The sequence below is a fragment of the Triplophysa dalaica genome, chromosome 1, assembly GCF_015846415.1.
Source record: "Triplophysa dalaica isolate WHDGS20190420 chromosome 1, ASM1584641v1, whole genome shotgun sequence".
Classification (NCBI taxonomy): domain Eukaryota; kingdom Metazoa; phylum Chordata; class Actinopteri; order Cypriniformes; family Nemacheilidae; genus Triplophysa; species Triplophysa dalaica.
In genome coordinates this window covers 27769848-27790328 of record NC_079542.1, presented here as the reverse complement: position 1 = coordinate 27790328, position 20481 = coordinate 27769848, and the positions used below count along the sequence as shown (strand labels likewise).

General features: G+C 36.8%; 1 protein-coding gene across 2 annotated transcripts; it reads right to left on the bottom strand.

The window, feature by feature from the left end:
- Positions 1-922: 922 nt before the first annotated feature.
- trmt10a (tRNA methyltransferase 10A) lies at positions 923-11096 on the bottom strand. 2 transcript variants are annotated; one of them, XM_056751766.1, is made up of 8 exons: positions 11037-11096; positions 10579-10747; positions 10160-10322; positions 8849-8920; positions 8691-8765; positions 8433-8582; positions 1635-1740; positions 923-1475 (listed from the first exon to the last, which is right to left on the bottom strand). In XM_056751766.1, the coding sequence occupies exons 2-8, from the start codon at positions 10728-10730 to the stop codon at positions 1225-1227; spliced, it is 969 nt and encodes a 322-aa protein (XP_056607744.1). In that variant the 5' UTR covers positions 10731-10747; positions 11037-11096; the 3' UTR covers positions 923-1224. The 2 variants fall into 2 exon arrangements, with proteins under 2 accessions (XP_056607744.1, XP_056607735.1); XM_056751757.1 differs by having other exon boundaries at positions 10579-11088.
- Positions 11097-20481: the final 9385 nt, after the last annotated feature.

Below are 20481 nucleotides of genomic sequence, written 5' to 3'. Positions count from 1 at the left end.
TTCATGAAAATTCTAAGCGAATCCTGTGAGTTTTCCAGGTAAATACAACATACAAGTAGTATGCTACTCTTTATCCAATGATTTTATAAGAGCTAAACATGATCTTTTAATACATCTAGACTGAATTTAATGCAAATTATTGAGCAAGAGAAGTCACCTAATCATTGGAATTTTAATTTTCACAAAGTGACTGCATTTGTTTATTTATCTTAAATCTAAACCGAACTGTAATCCATCTAGTTGCATTCTTTGCCTACAGGTAAGGGAGCATCAAAACTTTAAACCGGTTCTCCCTCCTGAAAAACAGTTAAAGCCTCAGGCACTTTGAATGTGTTCAACGGAATAGTGCTCCAAAAGTGGGGTTGAGCTGAAAAAGGCAGTGATTCATGAAGAGGAAAGTTCTCATAAAGACGCTGGCTAGCACTTCTCTATGTATTTATATGATCAACAATTATAGTAGATGTAGTAGCTGTTGTCAACTATGTCAATATACTTCTAAACATTTAATTATTTTTTATTCAAAACTAAAATGCTTTTGAGGCATTGCAAACAGTCTGCAGGTCAGCGATAAAAAACATTTGTATAGATTAAACACATTTTAAATTGTCGAAATGAAATTTAACTCTTTGCAGAACAGGAAGGGGCGCTTCTTAATCTCATCATGCCGTTTAATTTCCTGTACCTGAGTTTTTCTATTAGCCCACATTTTCGTAAAGTTAATTTATTGTTAAAGTAAACTGTGTTTCATTTAAGTTAATGACGCCACCTAGGGGACTATGTTAAAATATAATTCGTAGCATACAGTGTATCTGCACAAATGTTTTTACACTTATGTATTATATCCAGTGATGTTTGTCTTATACGCAATTAGCGATACAAGCAGCCTTTTAATAAACAGAATACAAAAATCCGGGCATTTGGGTCAGTAAGCATTTAATATGTTAACTAACTAATTAACATATTTCAGTGTAAAAAAACTTTTAGCAGATTTATTTTATTTAAATAAAAAACATCAATTGATAATATAAGACAATTGTTTTAATACCTAAATAAAACGATGACAGAGTTTGATTTTCATCAAAATTGTAACAAACTAACAAAAATTGCAATCATTCAGTTCAAACCCTTGCATAAATCATCTAAATAACAACCAAGATATCAAGCTTAAAAAATCTGAACTAAAAATGTCACAAACACAAGGCAGCATAAATATGTTATGTCCATCTATGATGCGTTTTGCTCACTGCAGTCTGAATGGGTTTGCAAAGGTTTCTTTTCTACCTGTTTGCTACCAGTCTGCTCAGTTCTCTTTTCTGAAACCACACTGTTAATTTCCGAGTCTTGATCAGAGTCTTCCTCCTCATTATTGCACTGTCCCAGCTCCATTGGCATAGCTCCCTTCCTCTGTGGCAGAACAGTGAAGAATGCTTCCTTCCAGTCTCGTTTCTCCAGGAATGCTAGGATGATCTCAAAAACTGCAGCAAAATGCAAAAGCTAATTTCTAGCAGGACACTTACAAACCAGACAAATACTTTCCATACTAAAGATTTAAGGATATTCCATAACGTTTGTTATTTGATATCTAGGGATAGAACGTAAGCCTATATTTATACAAGTATAAAAGTTCATCTTACCATGATTGACTGCCAGAACCTTGCGGCTATTCATCTTGACAAAACTGCCCAGTGGAAGCTGAGCATGGGCAATGCCAAGCTTTTTAGCAAGATCAAAAGTGACTCCCTGTAATAAATCATTTATATTAGCCGATGCAAGGTGCTTTGGTGTATAGCCTTAAATGACCCCCCATAAGTAAAAAAAGATCCTGTATTTTCCTCACCCAATGAACAGAGTAGAATCTAGAAACTCTAGAAGGCTGTGATTCCATGTTCCCATTAACCTATTACAGGACAATCGACCCTAGAACTGCTAAATAAATTATAATGCCTTTTCTTGCATACATAATGCAATACTTTTTTCTATTCTCTTTGAGGCTGAAACCCTGAAAAGTATACAGACTACTTGTACACTATGCATGTCAATGCAATAACTTATGACTGCGTCTCTGTGTGTGGCTAGTCTTTTGCTACGAGGTCGTTAAGCATCTTTAGCCTAAATTGATCGCAAAAATGATTGTACTAGTAATCTTAATATTATGGTCTGTTTACCAAAAGCATCGTAACTTAAGTAGCACATGAAAATCATTGTAGATCTACGAGTGCTCTGGAGTAATCGTAAAGCCCTAAGTGCATTGTAAAGTAACAAATAAAAAATATATATAGTATGGACAAGTTGTTGGTTCTAAATAGGGATACATGTTTGTTGGTGGATTGCTGTATTAAAGTTACTCCACATTTTATTCAAAGTAAAAATGTTGTGTTTCTACATTTACATTTATGCATTTGGCAGACTCTTTTATCCAAAGCGACTTCCATTGGATTATCCTATACATTTTTGTTTCGAAGTAATCCCCTGGGATCGAACCCATGACCTTGGCATTGTACCAATGACCTTGGCATTGTTAGCACCATAACCCAACCACTGAGCTACAGGAAATTATTTAGAGGAACCATGCGATTATAAGTTTTGTAACCTCCTGAAAACCTTCATATTACACACTGCCCTATATGTTCCAACAACTGCAGGAGGCAATACTTAAAGAAACCGAATGCCTGATTTGCTGAGATATTGGATTTAATCATCTCTTCCCTTTATTCTCTAATTGAAAGATTCATGTTCACAATGAACACACTATGTGCTTATTATTAATAAAATGCTGGTATTGTATGTGTACAATAATAAATTAGTTTGGAGCTAGAAAGCTTGATAATACATAGGCCAAACCTTAACTTGAAATTGCCACCTCCAAACCACCCAAAAGTGTAATAAAATGTGGTTCAACAAACACATACAGCACATCGGGCTAAAATATTAAGCCAAGCATTTTGAAAACAAGCGCGTGCTACAAAAGCGAGCCATTGTATAGGAGACATTTCAGAACCTGACAAATAGATAGCGACTTGTAAGTATCACGTAAAGCACAGCTACGTGCAGACATGTTAAGTGCATTTTGGGGAAACACACGTGAAACGGTGACGAACGTTCGCAAAGTGGCTCGTAGGAAATGCTCTTAAGTGCCAAGACCCATCATTATCGGGAAATCCAGACCAGGTAAGTGACAAAATGTAAAAAAAATTGACATACACCCGATGCGTCTAGTAAGCCATACTTTTACTAATAGTTAATTATACCGTAGGGCAATTGTATCTATAAGCGCATTGAATGTTGCCACAGGTTTTGTATTACATGATACAGTGATTCAGTGGGAAACTTAAACTTATAATATTTTTATTAGACCGATATGGGTTTTTCTGGGGCTATTGCAGATACCAATATTAGGGAATAAAAAAAAAGTCTGATATCGAAATATCGGCCAATATTCTTTGTGTATATTATAGTACAGTACCAGTCAAAAGTTTGGACACCGAACTGGCAGTGCTGTAGAATACAGTATATAGGCTACATAAACAGAATATACAGTGGGTACGGAAAGTATTCAGACCTCCTTAAATTTTTCACTCTTTCTTATATTGCAGCCATTTGCTTAAATCATTTGTTCATTTTTTTTACATCATTAATGTACACACAGCACCCCATATTGCCAGAAAAATACAGAATTGTTGACATTTTTGCAGATTTATTAAAAAAGAAAAACTTAAATGTCACATTATTCAGACCCTTTGCTCAGTATTTAGTAGACGCACCCTTTTGATTTAATACAGCCATGAGTCTTTTTGGGAAAGATGCAACAAGTTTTACACACCTGGATTTGGGGATCCTCTGCCATTCCACCTTGCAGATCCTCTCCAGTTCTGTCAGGTTGGATGGTAAACGTTGGTGGACAGCCATTTTTAAGTCTCTCCAGAGATGCTCAATTGGGTATAAATCAGGGCTCTGGCTGGCCTTTCAAGAACAGTCACAGAGATGTTGTGAAGCCACTCCTTCGTTATTTTGGGTGTGTGCTTTGGGTCATCGTCTTGTTGGAAAGTAAACCTTCAGCCCAGTCTGATGTCCTGAGCACTCTGGAGAAGGTTTTCCTCCAGGATATCCCTGTCCTTGGCTGCATTCATCTTTCCCTCGATTGCAACCATTCGTCCTGTCCCTGCAGCTGAAAAACACCCCCACAGCATGATGCTGCCACCACCATGCTTCACTGTTGGGACTGTATTGGACAGGCGATGAGCAGTGCCTGGTTTTCTCCACACAAAACTTTTTGGCCCTAATTCTAAGCGGTATATCTTGGTCTCATCAAACCAGAAAATCTTATTTGTCACCATCTTGTTTTTTAGCAAACTCCATGCAGGATTTCATGTGTCTTGCACTGAGGATAGGCTTCCGTCGAGCCACTCTGCCATAAAGCCCCGACTGGTGGAGGGCTGCAGTGATGGTTGACTTTCTACAACTTTCTACAATCTCCCGAATGCATCTCTGGAGCTCAGCCACAGTGATCTTTGGGTTCTTCTTTACCTCTCTCACCAAGGCTCTTCTCCCCTGATAGCTCAGCTCTAGGAAGGGTTCTGGTCGTCCCAAACATCTTCCATTTAAGGATTATGGAGACCACTGTGCTCTTAGGAACCTTAAGTGCAGCAGAAATTTTTTGTAACCTTGGCGAGATCTGTGCCTTGCCACAATTCTGTCTCTGAGCTCTTCAGGCAGTTCCTTTGACCTCATGATTCTCATTTGCTCTGACATGCACTGTGAGCTGCAAGGTCTTATATAGACAGGTGTGTGGCTTTCCTAATCAAGTCCAATCAGTATAATCAAACACAGCTGGACTCAAATGAAGGTGTAGAACCATCTCAAGGATGATCAGAAGAAATGGACAGCACCTGAGTTAAATATATGAGTGTCACAGCAAAGGGTCTGAATACTTAGGACCATGTGATATTTCAGTTTTTCTTTTTTAATAAATCTGCAAAAATGTCAACAATTCTGTGTTTTTCTGTCAATATGGGGTGCTGTGTAGATTAATGTACATTAATGAGCTAATTTTTTTTTAAATGATTTTTGCAAATGGCTGCAATATAAAAAAGAGTGAAAAATTTAAGGGGGTCTGAATACATTCCGTACCCACTGTAAATAAGCATACTTTTTGCAATGATCCCTCAAATTATTTGATCAAACACTTATAATGAGACGAAAAAGATGTCATGGAAGAAAGGTATTCAACTATTTAACAATACACTTTATGGTCCAAAATAAGGCCTTTTTTCTTGATTTGTCAAAAATGTGACAAATTCGGCCGAAATCATAGGCCTCTACTAATGTAGCAAACAAATATGAGCTCATTGTGAGAGCAAAAGACAGGGAATGTTTTTTCTTTATAGCATTCCGTCTTACCAACTAGGTAACAACTTGGTGTTGAATCAGCATTCATCCGACTTATGCCACGAACGCACTGCCGTTTATTGGACAGTAGAAAGATACTGCTACATCACCGACTGGTACTGACAAACTATACTGATGAGACTGAAGTGATAAGCATTCAAAGCGGCCCTAACACACTGAGTTTCGGCCAATCTCATATTAATCTTGAGCACCAACTAGTATATATAGTATTGCATACATTTTATCTTCAAAGAGTATTTAGCTTGATCACATTTTTAAAAGATAGATACAGCTGTACGATTACTTCAGAAATCATACGCTGCTTGCGGGGGGAGTGGTAGGCTGAACTAAAGCACATTGTCAAAAAAACAGACATCAGTGTCACTCACCGCAGGCGGCTCCATATATCAGTTTCAAATGATCTCCAAATTCAGCGTTATATCCACAGTTTATATAACATTCATCACCCAAATGCAGTGAAGAAACAAACACCTGAACTTCGCGAACATATGCTCTCTCTCTCCTACACACAAATGAAAGTGACGTCTGCGCAAGCTCCTTCTCCTGTTCTCTAAGCTGCCACGTGGGTGTGCCGCGTGCTTTTCCGGGAGAATTGTCCAATAAGGGACTAAGATTTTTTTTTAAAAAAAAAACGTTTTATATGTTCGGGAATAAATCTTTGTGAAACCACTCGCTGGGGGATCGTTTTGAGCACAGAAATACTACGTTATTCCCCCAACTCGTTTTTTGAGAAGTTGACCATGTTAAGCATGAGAACACAGCACGTCTAACATTGTAAAGAAGTCAGAATGCATGACACATCGTTGCAGCACCCCTTAAAAGGACGGAGTTAATGTTATATTGGACTTGCATTGAAAGGGATACTTACAGGATCATTGTTCAATTTTCCAGTAAGTTAAGTATTTCTATTTGACTTCTTAGCAACTTACCATTAAGACAGTGTGTTTTGGTCAATCACATCACGAGTGGACGAGGGAGACACATTTTTTGTGATTTGTCAATTTTTCGTGATTAAACAACTTTCAGGACTTCAGCTGGCAAAATTGGTCCTGTTTGACAAGCGCGTGTTTCTGTGTATGCCGAGATCAGCTGGTGTCGCAACAGTGACCTGGTTCCCCAGTAGCAAACAATAAAGCGCACTCTGCTGGACAAACTACGTAATTACACAATTTAAATGCATTTTTATCATGACACTCATCCGTGTTCTGTAAAAAAACGTTTACATCGGTGGCATGTCTGCAGCATATAAGCCGATGCAGATATATCTGCGACAGGCTCATATCGACCAATAAAATCGCCAAACCGAAAAATCAGTCAGGATCTAGTTTAAATTATACATAAATGGCATATTTTTTTGTTTATTTTACTTTGAGGCTTTTTACTGCTAAGTCCTTATAATTATATATTTACAATTTATATGTAATAAAAATGGAGGTTCCTGGGTGGGTGTTTGTGGGGAGTGAGGGGGCTCGTTGGTTGTGGGGATTCATCTGCTGGGGCTCTGTGGGTCTGGTTTGGCCTTGTTTTGTGGTCGATGTCGGACAACAGAGGAATAAAGTTATGTTAACTTTATTCCTGGTTGTTCCTCTGTTTTCTGGTGTCGATCGTGGAATGGGACCGGGTTGAACCTGCACGGTTTTCGGCGAGTGGGTTTGCAGATGGTGGGCTCTCCCTCTAACTGGTGGATATTTGCTTGGTGGCTTTTGGTCTGGATCACTGAGTGCAGCTATGACACGTGAGGGGATCTGGCCCTCCTGGCTGAGCCTGGTTTTTCTCCATTAATCAATCATTGGAGATTGGGTTCCTAGCCACAGCAGGGCAGTGTTGGCTTGCTCACCGGGAGACTGCATTTATTTATTAATTAGATATTGAACTTGCTCGTTCTATAAACACCATGCACTGTGCTCTGTTTTACCTTTCTGTTTTTTCCTGTTTGCCCCTGTAAAGTTGCTTTGGAACAATGCAGATTGTGAAAAGCGCTATATAAATAAACTTGAATTGAATAAAAAATATAGAATACATAAAAATATGTAATAATATACTTTGTTTTCAGTAGATCTGCACTTCACTGTTACTCTTTTGAGTGGGTTTTTGTGTTCCTTAATGTTCCTAAATAAATGTAAAAATGTTTAAAAATTAATATTATAAGAAGTATATATATGTTTGATGCATTTATTTATATTTAATTTTAGTGTCTTATATTTTAAATATACACTCACCTAAAGGATTATTAGGAACACCGGTTCAATTTCTCATTAATTCAATTATGGTGGTGTAATTGTGCATCCCACAAATCTCTATCAACTGCAAGATGCTATCCTATCAATATGGGCCAACATTTCTAAAGAATGCTTTCAGCACCTTGTTGAATCAATGCCACGTAGAATTAAGGCAGTTCTGAAGGCGAAAGGGGGTCAAACCCAGTATTAGTATGGTGTTCCTGATAATCCTTAAGGTGAGTGTATATGAAGAGTCTGGTTTAAAATGAGCAATGCACGTTCATGACTTCACGTAATACGTTGAAAAGACAATGGCCGATCGTTTCGCTAGATAAGACCCTTATTCATTGTCTGGTATCGTTTAAAGCCCTTTGAAGCTGCACTGAAACTGTAATTTTGACCTTCAACCGTTTGGAGTCCATTAAAGTCCACTATATGGAGAATAATCCTGGAATGCTTTCATCAAAAACCTTTTCGACTAAAGAAACAAATACATAAACATCTTGGATGACATGGGCGTGAGTAAATGATCATGAAAATTTATTTTGAAAGTGAACTACTCCTTTACATCTAATTAAGTACTGTATTAAAGGTAAAAAACATTTACAAATGTATTTATAAATTGTACTGGAGTATGATATATGCTTTAAAATGTAGTCTCAATAAGAACAGATACCTAAAAAATTTACTTGAGTAAAATACCCAAGTTAATAACCTCTGTTTAAGTCTGATATATTACCACACGTATTCAATTAGCCCACTTAAAGTACATTGCTCTTTCAGTTCTAACCTTAATGAGGCACTCACTTTATGGTGGTTGTGGTCCACCAGGCCCCCAATCACATATGCTTTGGCCTCATCCAGTTCTTGCAGGACATTGGGCGAATCTGAGGTAAGGTAGACCAGGTCCTCCTTGCTCATGATTTCATGAAATGGGTCAGTCTTGATATGGACATCCTAAGATAGACATTTATGATGGATGGACTGTTATAGAATGTTACATGCATTAAGGTCACTGCTTTTCATTATCTAAAATGTATTTCTCGGGGACATTTCATATCCTACCTTCCAGTTCACCCATCCTTTGTTAATTTCATCCATGATCTGCTTTAGCTGACCTCTGTGGCTTGTGAGGTAAAACTGTGAGGTCAAAAAGTTGTGTTAAACAGAAGCCTTCCACATAGGTTTGCCACAGATCCAATTTTAATGAAGGAAACCCTTGCCTGTACAGGATGTTGTGTTCGTCTGTTCTCAGCGTAGCACCTTTGAATCTGCTTGTGAAGTTTCTTGACATCCTTCACAAAATGACAAATAAAAATAGTAAATGTAAGTTTCATTCATAAAACTGTCACCATTTACTCACCCTCAAGTTGTAACAAACTAGGGCTGGACGATAAATCAAAAAGAAACCGCACGCAATTTGGTGGTTGCCTGCGATGTTTTATGAAATAGTGTTAATTGCAGCTGCATCCGAAACCCAGAGGGCACTCTCGCAGATACTCAAATGCTCCATACAAGAAGTACCACGCGTATAACCAGAAAATGTAGTCTTCCTATCTGCATCTGGTATCTTTCTTCACTGTTTTTCCAGCCTCCTCAGGTATTCTCATGATAATAAAGTATATTTATAAGGATGGTGTTTGACTATGTTGCTTTTTAAAATGCATGTTTTAACCGAATCAAATGCACAGTCATTCAGATGGAGCTTGTTCAGATTTGAAAGAATGTTAGCAATTTTCATTTCTGGGACATCATTAACTATCATAGGCTATACTCAACATTTTTTTTGAAGACTTTAAGAAAGCTAGCAGTTCTGGGGCACCTTTGACTACCATTTTAATTTAGTCAATGTCAATGATGTCCCAGATGTGAAAATTCTTTCAAATTTCTTCCTTTGTGTTCAGCAGAACAAAGTAATTTATACAGGTTTGGAACAACTTGAGGGTGAAGAATGAGTGGTAAAGGTTGACTGTTTTCATTTTGGGTGAACTATCCCTTTAAAGATCCAGTGAGTAATTTCTTGGAGTATCTATTGACGGAAATGTAATACAATATACATATACTATGTTTTCAGAGGTGTATAAAGACCTTACATATGAAGCGTTATGTTTTCATTACCTTAGAATGAGCTATTTCTATCTACATACACCACGGGTACCCTTGCATGGAATTTTTCTACAGTATCCCTAAATGAACAAACTGCTCTACAAAGCGTGTTTTGTAAATACGTTATATCTTTCGGCAAAGATGCGAAAACGCAACAACATCTTAGTTTTGGGAGAGCCGCTGTAGTGCTTCAAAGGGGAGGGGATGGAGTCAGCCATTGGTTGCAATTCGCAACCTCACCACTAGATGAGGCTAAAATCTCCACATTGCTCCTCTGTCGGAATCTCAGTTTGAAACATAAAATTATATGCAGAGTTATTTTCTTTAGGTTTCTAAAATGTAGAAACAACAATGATTTAGAAAAAAGGTAATTGACTTGACATCAAGGGTAAAGGTTGAATTATCCCTGTAACCAGGCCTCATCTTACCTTGAGCACCATGAAGCTATCAAAGCTGCAGTCAATCACCAGCCTAAGAGAGCTGGGCTCTGCAGATCTGTGCATACGCTTCTTTCCTGTCCACTCAACACCATCTTCAGCCTGTGCTTGTCTCTCAAGCTTCCGCTGCTGTTTTCTCTCTTTCCGCTTCTGCCTGTACATCCAAATTGAAAACATTTAACTCCAAAACCACTGAAAAGTGTTTTCCAAATAAAACACTTCTTGTTGATTAAAAACGTTCTGTTTATTCCTGTAGATTCCTATGTAAACCATGTAAACACTTTTTTTAATACAGACTATATTTTGGTTCTGAACCTCACATTATGTGCATGGCGCTATTAATGCCAAGGTTATGGCTTCGAACCAAGACGTCTGCCAAATGGATTAATCTAAATGTAAATGCTGCTTACTTGCGAAGTTCTCTCTGTTCTTCCCACTGCTGGTTCTTGATAAGTCTTTTCCGTTGCCTTTTAGACAATGTTTCAGTCTGCTCCTTTTCATTCTTTGCAACTTCATTTTCAGGGTTTGAACATTGAGGGTTAATATCCTGTACACTTGCCATACCGATGTCCTTTGAATCTATTAAATGATGTTTTAAAATGATGATAAAAAAAGAATCCTGATAGATTATTGAACCACAACAATAAGTGTATTGTTACTTATTCTCGAATATGTAATATTTTCCGCTGCGATGTTGTTAAATTATTTTCTTCACAATGAACTATAGGCGAACACAAACTGCTACATCTCATCAAACTTCAGAAAGTGTTATTGGGAAAACCAGGTAAGATTTAAAGGATACAACATACGTTCAACGGACACGATTTAATAGCTGCTAACTGTAAATAAACTAAAACGACTGAAATACCTAAGAGTTATCCACATGTAAAATGATGTCTTCGCAGTAAAACTGAGCTGTAATCTCGTGTTCTTTCATGGGTTACGTCATTTAAACGCGATTCATTTAGCTTGGGTAAACAGCAACTTCAGATCGCCATTTTGGGAAGGGCAAAGTGAGGTCGTTTTCACATTTGTAACAGTTTGTTTTCTAATTAATTTCTAATTTTGCCCGTAACTTTATAAATACATTTGAAAGATGGTCTATGATATGGCTGACTGTTCACATAGTGTGGTTGCAAAATAATCTTTCAATAAAGATTTAATGTTTCACGCACTTGGTGGCATGACTGGAATATTCTAACATCCTGATATCATACAAGCATAGCAAGAGTGTTTTCACACTCATATAATCTGCGATATATTGGTTAACACAATTTAGCCCTGGAAAATCCATGGATTTTATGTTATAAAATCAAATCAGACAGCTAGAATTAAAACATTTATTTATTTTAAAACAAGTTCTTAAATTTGTAGGCTATATTAAAAATATAGTATAAAGATCAAATCTTAGTCTATATTCAGAACACATTATCTGGGTCAAGTTACCATGAAATGGAAGTACATTCCCCTTGCTGCTATGTGTGACAGCCTCTTAACTAGTATCTCATCTTTCACATTGAATTTGTAACACATTAGCATATTGATTTGTTGCTTCTCATATATTAATTTTCCTGAACTACATAGACTAAATTATTCAGATTTTTTAGGTAACAGATTTTTTTAGGCCTTTACTGTGCATCGTGAGATATGGTTACCTGCTGTACTACAGTCACTATACTCATCACAGCTAAATTCTCTTCAGGATAAGACACAGAAGGCATTAGATTTCAAAAGAGTGAATATGAAGAACAATGAGGCTATTCTGTGTAAAACAGGGGAAGGTAACGGATTATTTTAGGCCGTTAGTAAGCATTGTGATATATGGTGACCTGCTGTACCACAGTCACTGTTCTCATCACAGCTAAATGCTCTTCAGGATAAGACACAGAAGGCATTACATGTCAAAAGAGTGAATATGGAGAACAATAAGGCTATTCTGTGTAAAACAGGGGAACGTAAAAGCTTTTTTTAGCCTGTTACCGTGCATAGTGAAATATGGTGAGCTGCTGTACTACAAGGTTACTCTGTACATTATAAACATATCATTTTATAATATTACGTTCTTATGTACATTTTATAGCCTATAATGCATGTATTTATGTATAACACAAAGCTCATTTATGTCCATGTTTCTTAAATGGACAACGTTTAGATTGTCGTGATTGCTGTTCTATTATTTGGCTAAAGGGAAATACGCACTCACTCACACACACATATATATATATATATATATATATGTGTGTGTGTATTCACGTTTTATATATGTATATATATATATATATATACATACACACACCTACATGTTGGCTATAAAACAACTACCATGGCAATCACAATAATGCCAAACGCAATCAGTAGAGGAATTAAATGATCCTGCTTTGTACAGTTCAATCTGCGTGTTCAGGCACTCACGTCACGTCAGCACTCTTAACAGACTTTCCGAAAAGCCCGCTCACAGTAACGTGCACGAGAACAAATCGCGTTATTGCCCAAGATTAAAAAGCTGCGCACGAGCAAAAGGGCATCCTCGCCCGAATTTACGCTCTTTGCGTAGAGAATTGTCGACAGTGACAACAGCGCCTACTGCGTTCACAAAATATCACGGGTAACAGAAAATTTGTAACACCGGCACTGCATCTACTATATGCATATAATACACACCATGGTGTGTGTTTGCGGTTTCATAAAGAGTAGATATTGGCGGATTAAAACACAGCTGACATCAGTTACATGCTTTAATGGTAAAACTGTTAAATTTCGCGTGAATCTATAAGCATTTGGGCCATAAGCACCGTAACTTGTGTCACGTTAACTCCATGTAAGCATCGCATCATAAATAGACTCGGCGCCAAAATGAGCGCAGCACTGCTGCTTCCACGTGCAGTATGAATGTTCTAACCTGTTCTAACAATAAGTTTCATTTTCTATGATTTGTGTTAGAGAATAAGCAGGCGCTGATAACGCGCTGGTTACACGTGTAGTGAACAACAGACTATCCTCTCTTCTCCATTGCTCATCTGACACACCCCTGAACATGACGTAAAATGAACTAGCCAATCAGAGAGCTTGTTACATCTGTCTCACCGCGGCTAATTTGCATTGTTTTACCTCGTTTGAGCATGCAAGGCCCCAGAGTGTCACGGAAATGGTAAATAGAGAGGCTAAATGGAAAAGCTAAATGATTTGGCAAATCTAATAGCAAATCGGATAAGGAAATGCAGAGGGGAAATGGAAATGCAAATGCTAAAAGAAATAGTCGTTTAAATGACGGATTAAAACTTTTATTTCTAGTTTAATTTGTAAATCCAATTATTTATTCCTCTTTTTAAATCGCATTTTGAAATAGATTTTGAAATTCCACTATTTATAAAGGAATTCATTAATGCGCTTTAAAATGGTGTATTTATTTCGTGTTTTATGTTGATTTTTAAAAGTCCCTTTTTAAATTGAAGTATTTATTGATGGATTAATATTTAATTTAATAATTATTTTTACAATCACACTTTTTTAATTTAAAAAATTAAATTAGAAATAAATGGATTAATGCCTATTTTTATTGAAGAATTAGTTATTAAACAATGAAATGCTTTATTACTTTACACATGACTCTCCTGGTCCTCCATAGATGCAGAGTATGGAAAGAAAGAATATCTGACACGACAACCACAACGTCAATTTTCGTCCGACATTTCAAGAACCACAAGGAAAGGTAAAGTAATTTCTTGCAGTGGCATAAAACGACTAATGTAATAAATTAATCGTTTCTGTTTGTCATAATTTGGCCTTGGTTGTTTCTTTATTATTAGAAATGTGATCATCGATCATCACTGTCTCATCTCGTAAGAACCCTGAAAAAAATGATTCTTGAGGGTTAGTAAATATTACCCATGCAAATCAATTAAATTTTACACATATTAGGTAGCAAGTAAACTACATGCAAACTTACTGAATCTATTTACTAAAATTGAGGCAAGAATTTGCACTGAATTAGATTGAGTAGATTTTGTTCTATGTTTTTAAGTCAAGCGTACCTAAATTCATCAGATATGAATCATGACACAATAGATAAATTCTACCTTAATATTGCTCAATATTAATTACTTATAAAAATTTGTAATATTAGTTTATATAACTGACAACTGTTCATCTACTTATTATGACTGATAAATATTGAATAATTAAACAATAAATATGACTTATTCTGACAAGCTTTAATTGACCTGCAAATGCTCAGAAACAAGGAGATCGCATCAATTGCTGTTATTGACCAAATAACAAATGTGCACATAACCTCTTTTTTGACAATAACACAAGATTAATTTGATGTCACCATTACTGTGATCAGTGTTCATTTTAGTTGAGCTCTTGACTCTTGCACTTCACAAGAGCTTACTGCTAAAGTATAATATAATACAAGTATAAGTTAATGGATTTTTAGTACTTAAGTATTATTCAAAGAGTGTTTATAGGTTTGAGAAAGATTCTCCAATGAAATGACAAAACGAAGTAACCACAAATTACAATTTGATATCAACAGTCATCATACACACCTCAACAAGGGTGGCGATCATCAAAATAATTCAGGTTAACTGCAATGCAATGCAATGCTGGGAGTCATGAATGAGTTTTGTACGATAATTACCCAGCATGCATTGCAGGATGAAGCTTTCTTTTGTTGATTGTCACCATTGTTGAGTTTCATACACTGATTCTTCATGTGTATGGGCATCTGAGTGAACCATCAACTTTATAGTTTTCAAAATCTCCTATGATTCACGTGTGAGGACTAAAGGTCTTGTAAACTATTGAAATTAATGTTCATTGTCATTCAATATTTATCATTCATAAGTGGATGAACTGTTGTCGGTTATATAAACTAATATTACTCAATTGTTAAAAGTTCTTAATATTGAGCAATAGGTAGACTTTATCTAATATATTTTAGTGTTTCATGACTTATGTCGGCATCTCTGGAAAAAATTGTCCGTAGGGTGTGAGTGCGTGAGTGAATGAGTGAGTGTGTGTGCCCTGCGATGGGTTGGCACTCCATCCAGGGTGTATCCTGCCTTGATGCCCGATGACTCCTGAGATAGGCACAGGCTCCCCGTGACCCGAGGTAGTTCGGATAAGCGGTAGAAAATGTAATGGAATGACTTATGTCTGATAAATTTAGGTGATCTTTACTTGAAAACATAGGATAAAATCTACTCAATCTAATTGAGTGCAAATTCTTAGGTAGATTCAGTAAGTTTGCATGTAGTTTACTTTGCTACCTAATATATGTAAGTAAAATTTAACTAATTTGCATGGGTAATATTTACTAACCCTCAAGAATATTTTTTTTCAATGTAGATTGGAGAATTTGGCTATAACCGTGGCGTAGACCGAATTTTAATGTTGCGGGTCATCTTAAAATGAAGGGGCTTCTCTATATTACATAGGTTATTAAATGTGCGCATTTTCAAGTTTGTGTGGAATGCCTGTGGAAGCTGAATAGGAGCTCGCTTATATTGCATAGCAGGCTGACATGGATGCGCCGGTGCGATCACTTGCACTTAAAAAACTCTTAAAAAACTTTTTGTTCATACTGACAAGGATTATTTCATCGTTTGAATCTTTTAAGTGTCTACATTTTATTGTGTATACTCACAATAACAACAAAACGTTTTGTGGTGTAAAATTATGGAAGCCCGTTTCCGCCAGGGTTGGGATTTTTTTTAGAATTAATAAGTCATTATAATGAATCGATTTAGTAAATCATAATTTCGATTTAGTAAATCATTATAATGAGATACTAAGTCGAAATTTCAACTTAGTAAGTCATAATAATGACTTAATTATCTGAAAATAATGAGTTACTGAGTCGAAATTTCGGGGGGGGGGGGGGGGGGGGTGATTGTATGTGACGTGTGCATTGCGTTACATTAGTGGTCTTTAACTACTTCTCTTTGAGAGCCAGATTCCAAAGGTATAAATTGGATGCAGGGCGTTTTTTTGATTATATCTTCTTTTATTCTGTCATTTTGCATTTCTAAAATGTATTGCGTTTTGTTCCTTTTATACTGTTTTGTTGCTGTTACTTCTGGGCCATATATTAAAACATGCACACAAATATTGCTTCCAGTAAATCCATTTGTGCCTTTTCATGATTTTAAGTTAATAGGGGTTATTTGGCGTTTTAATTGTGTTTTAATTATGTGTTTATTTTTTCAAGAAGATATTTATGAAGCTATTTTGGTTTTCAAAAGTAATTCCTGCCCCTCGTGACGTTAAATTAGAGTTTTATAAAGCGAGTCAATGGATCTGTGCAAGAAACTGAACGCTTATCACATCTTCGGGTGAAATCCAATCGCATTCATGTGCCCCACGCACTTACAGGCCATATTCTTTGTATAGTGCGAGTTCTGTGAGAGATGAACAGCTGTTTTTCTTAAATATAGCTGTTATACATAATGAATGCAAACAACACATCTTTTCCCCTTATCTTAAACAACCGCTCACGTGATGTACCCTTCCTACAGTTAGCCTACTTTCAAGGGCACGAATCGCGTTTTAGAACGCGACCTATCGCGTGCGTAAACCGATTGCCTGTGGCTGTGCAATGCACTGCTGATTATGACGTTGTAAATAACATTAAGTTTCTTGGACTGACCGATCAAATCGCTTTATAAGATATGTTGTGGCCAATCGGCCTTCCATCGCAGAAAGAAATCTCAGAGACAAGGGTTCCAGGTGCCAAGAGTTTAAACTTTATTTGCCCGGACAAACAAAGTGGGATATTCAGAGTTCATCTGAAGGGATCCAACGAATACATATCTGACTCCATCTTTTATACATTGTTTTCCAGTTGTTATCACAGTTTAAACCAATCATGTATGCATGACATCGTCTTCTTCCAATCAGGTTTCATATGACATCACATTTCCATTAGCCCGTCCCTCTGAGCTCATAGTTCCGGCCTACCATATTAGGATTTAATGGTTGCGTGCGCCCCTCAAAAACAAGTGCCTCTTTATCTTGACACTTTCCTGGGGGTTTCGGACGATACATGATTTAACCATGTTTCTATCAAAGATGAGCTCATGGTTTAGCGATAATGAGCTACCCAGTGTCCTCGGTTGTATGTGATTTAATTAGACTTCTCTACAAAAGTGTGTTGGGAGTTCGTCTTGGTGTTAAAGATATTTGGTGTGTGTGCAGATGTTCAAGTGTTCAGACTCATAACATTAGCTTTGTTAAAATGAGCTCACTGTTTAGAGATACCAGCGTCCTTGACTCTATGAAACAAACCAAACTTCCTTATTAAAACTTATTTGTGGTGTACGTGCAGCTAAGATAAGATGCTTGTTGTTCATGCAGGTGTTCATGAGCTCATGCTTATACACGAGGCCCAATATTGTTTCCTAAGAATACATGAAACCTTTAACTAACTAAATGTTTTATTTTAAGAAAACTCAATACAATAATAGAAAAACCACCATAGTTGTAAATCATTATGAGCCAAAGGAATTACTTTCGTAATGAATGTAGCAGCATTATTATGAGATACTAAGTCATTATTATGACTTACTAAATCGAAATTTTGACTTAGTATCTCCTTATTATGAGATACTAAGTCATTATTATGACTTACTAATTAAAAAAAATTCCCAACCCTGGCGGAAACGGGCTTCCATATAAAATAATGAAACCAGTTCAAAAAGAAAAAAAAAATCCCAGAACAGGCTATATGAAACGTGTTTATTGCGCGTCCACTGCAGAGATGACGATTAAGCATCATAGCTTCATCACTGGGCTATATTAACTTTCATTTTATTTATATTCTGCCGAAATGAAAAAGATCCGTTAACTTTGATCGTAGTCAATAAAAGGATCCGAGATTCCAATCACTGGATTTATATTCCATATAGGCCTACTGTGCCATTTAATGGACAGCACAAGTATTACAGCGTTATATATATTCAAAACATATGTAGGTAGATTGTCACAATACTTAGTTTATAAGGTTCATAGCCTGTATAAATGCTTAGGTCTTACATTCTGTTAGACACAAGTATATGTAAACAAACATATAAAAAAGTATGTGACTGCTGGAACCAAACTTTGAGCATAGGCAAGGGATCAATACTTAAAATTAATTTATATTTACAATTGATTTTCCATAATATATGTATATAAATTCATCATTTCTGTGCAAAAATAAACATGTTTAGAAAAAATTTACCTGTTTATTTTAGTACTGCGACTTGACTTGACACTTATCAGGACTCGACTTGACTTGCTTTTGGGTGAACCCTTGACTTGACTTGACTTGCTTGATTTGTCTAAACTGTGACTCGAGGTTTGACTCGAGACTTGATGGTTGAGACTTGCTTGGACTAGACCATATGTGACTTGTCCCCACCTCTGGTAAATGGGCTTAAAGGGGGTGACTTTATGATCCACGTTTTTTTATATCTCCCCTTTTCAAGGTGCAAGTAAGCAAACTTTAGCGGACACAGTCACAGTCCTGTCAGACCCATGTCACTATCAAGCTTTCCACTGTCTTTCCCCCCATGGGATTATTAAAGTATTTCTGATTCATTAGCAAGTCTACTGTTGTGTATTTTCACAACAGAGTTTTGACTTATTTTCTGTGTGTTCCGAATGTGTTTTTATACTTTACTAGTATCACACATTTAAATGGGAAGCTTTTTATATCTTGTATGTTATACCTTTTGTACCTTTCTGTCATTACGTTCAACGTTGTCATTGTTAACAAACAAAACACATCCATCCCCCGCACTTTTGAAAAGCTTGCTACGCCCCTGAGCGTCAGGGTTCCTGTCTAGCTTGTCAATGTTTTGTCTCTTGCTGAGCACATGGTGTGGGTTACATCCTGCCATGTGCTTTTCCTGTAAGATTGGTGTAACTCCGCCCCCTCGTTTCCCTGTTGTCTCCTCGTTATTGTTTCAGTCTTCTCACCGGTGCTAATCAATAGGGGTGGGAGAAAAAAAAAAATTTGGTTTCACATATGAATCGCGATTCAGCCTTCTAGCGATTCAAATCTATTCACAAAAAAAAAACGTTTTTAAATGTTATAAGTATAACGTGATGTTATCGGAACAAAAAAGGCGGAAGTCAACCGCGAGGGAGGTGCAGCACCCGGTCCAGTGAGAAAGCGCACAGCACACGCAGAGATTCAGCGGAGCATTCTACGAGCAGTAGAGAAACTACTAAACTTCAATATAACTAAATACGAAAAAAAGACAAATTTTCGACGTCGATTTTTGGACTAATTTGGACCAAATTTAGACGGGCTAGACGGGTCGATTATTGTTCTAAAAGACGGCCATGACGTTTCCCAAAACCTGTCACTGTATAGGAACATGATCATATTTCTGTAAATATGCAGTTGTTAGCCAGCTCACACACGATGCACGAGACAAATACAGTATCAACTCTCTTTTCTGTATAATGATTTTTTTTCAGAGGATTCATTCGTGAAAGTTACTGTCGTTTAACATGTGGCACTAATGAATCGCTTTTATTTACTGTTATACACGTGTTATGATTTAATTAATGCCGAGTTCAGATTTCCCGATTGAATCAAGTCGTTGCATCACTGTTCTTTTCACACTGCATGACCATCTGGGGTAGCATTCCGTTGCTGCAGTATTCACATTGAACGATGGATCGGCGACAGGAGATTACACACTGCATGACTTACAATAGGTCAAAATCGCCGATATCTGTCTGGTCCGCAAACAACGTTTCACATCCAAATGCACGCGAGAAGTGATAAGTGATATCAGTGTTCTCGCGCAACATGGAAGGGTTTTGAAACTTGCTTGCACTCGCAATTCAATACTGCGTTTTTTTGCAACACGCTGCAAACAAATTAATTAATATTTTTATTATTATTCTACGGTTAGGTTTAGGGTTGGTGTAGGTGTAGGCGTTAGCTAATACAATTTATTGTAATGTTTTGTCGGGATTGTGCACCACTTCCGGCACTAGCTGATCCCTTCTAGCAACAACCCATTTAGAGAGGGTTTACGGAACAATAAAGACAAGAGAACGGTGGACTATTGTAAAGCCTTGAATAAAAAATTTCTTTAGACCCTTTATTTTTTTATGTTGTATGTTTACAATGTTGTTCGTTAGTCTGAATACCCCTGTGCGTATCGTTTTCATTATTTTAATCTCTTTTATGCTATGTTGTTATTTCTTGTATTTGTCTCATGTATCTGTTTTTGATGATTTAAGCATTTAAACCCGCCAAAATATTATTTTAAATCTGGGGAGATGCACATTTATAGGTTTTATTTATC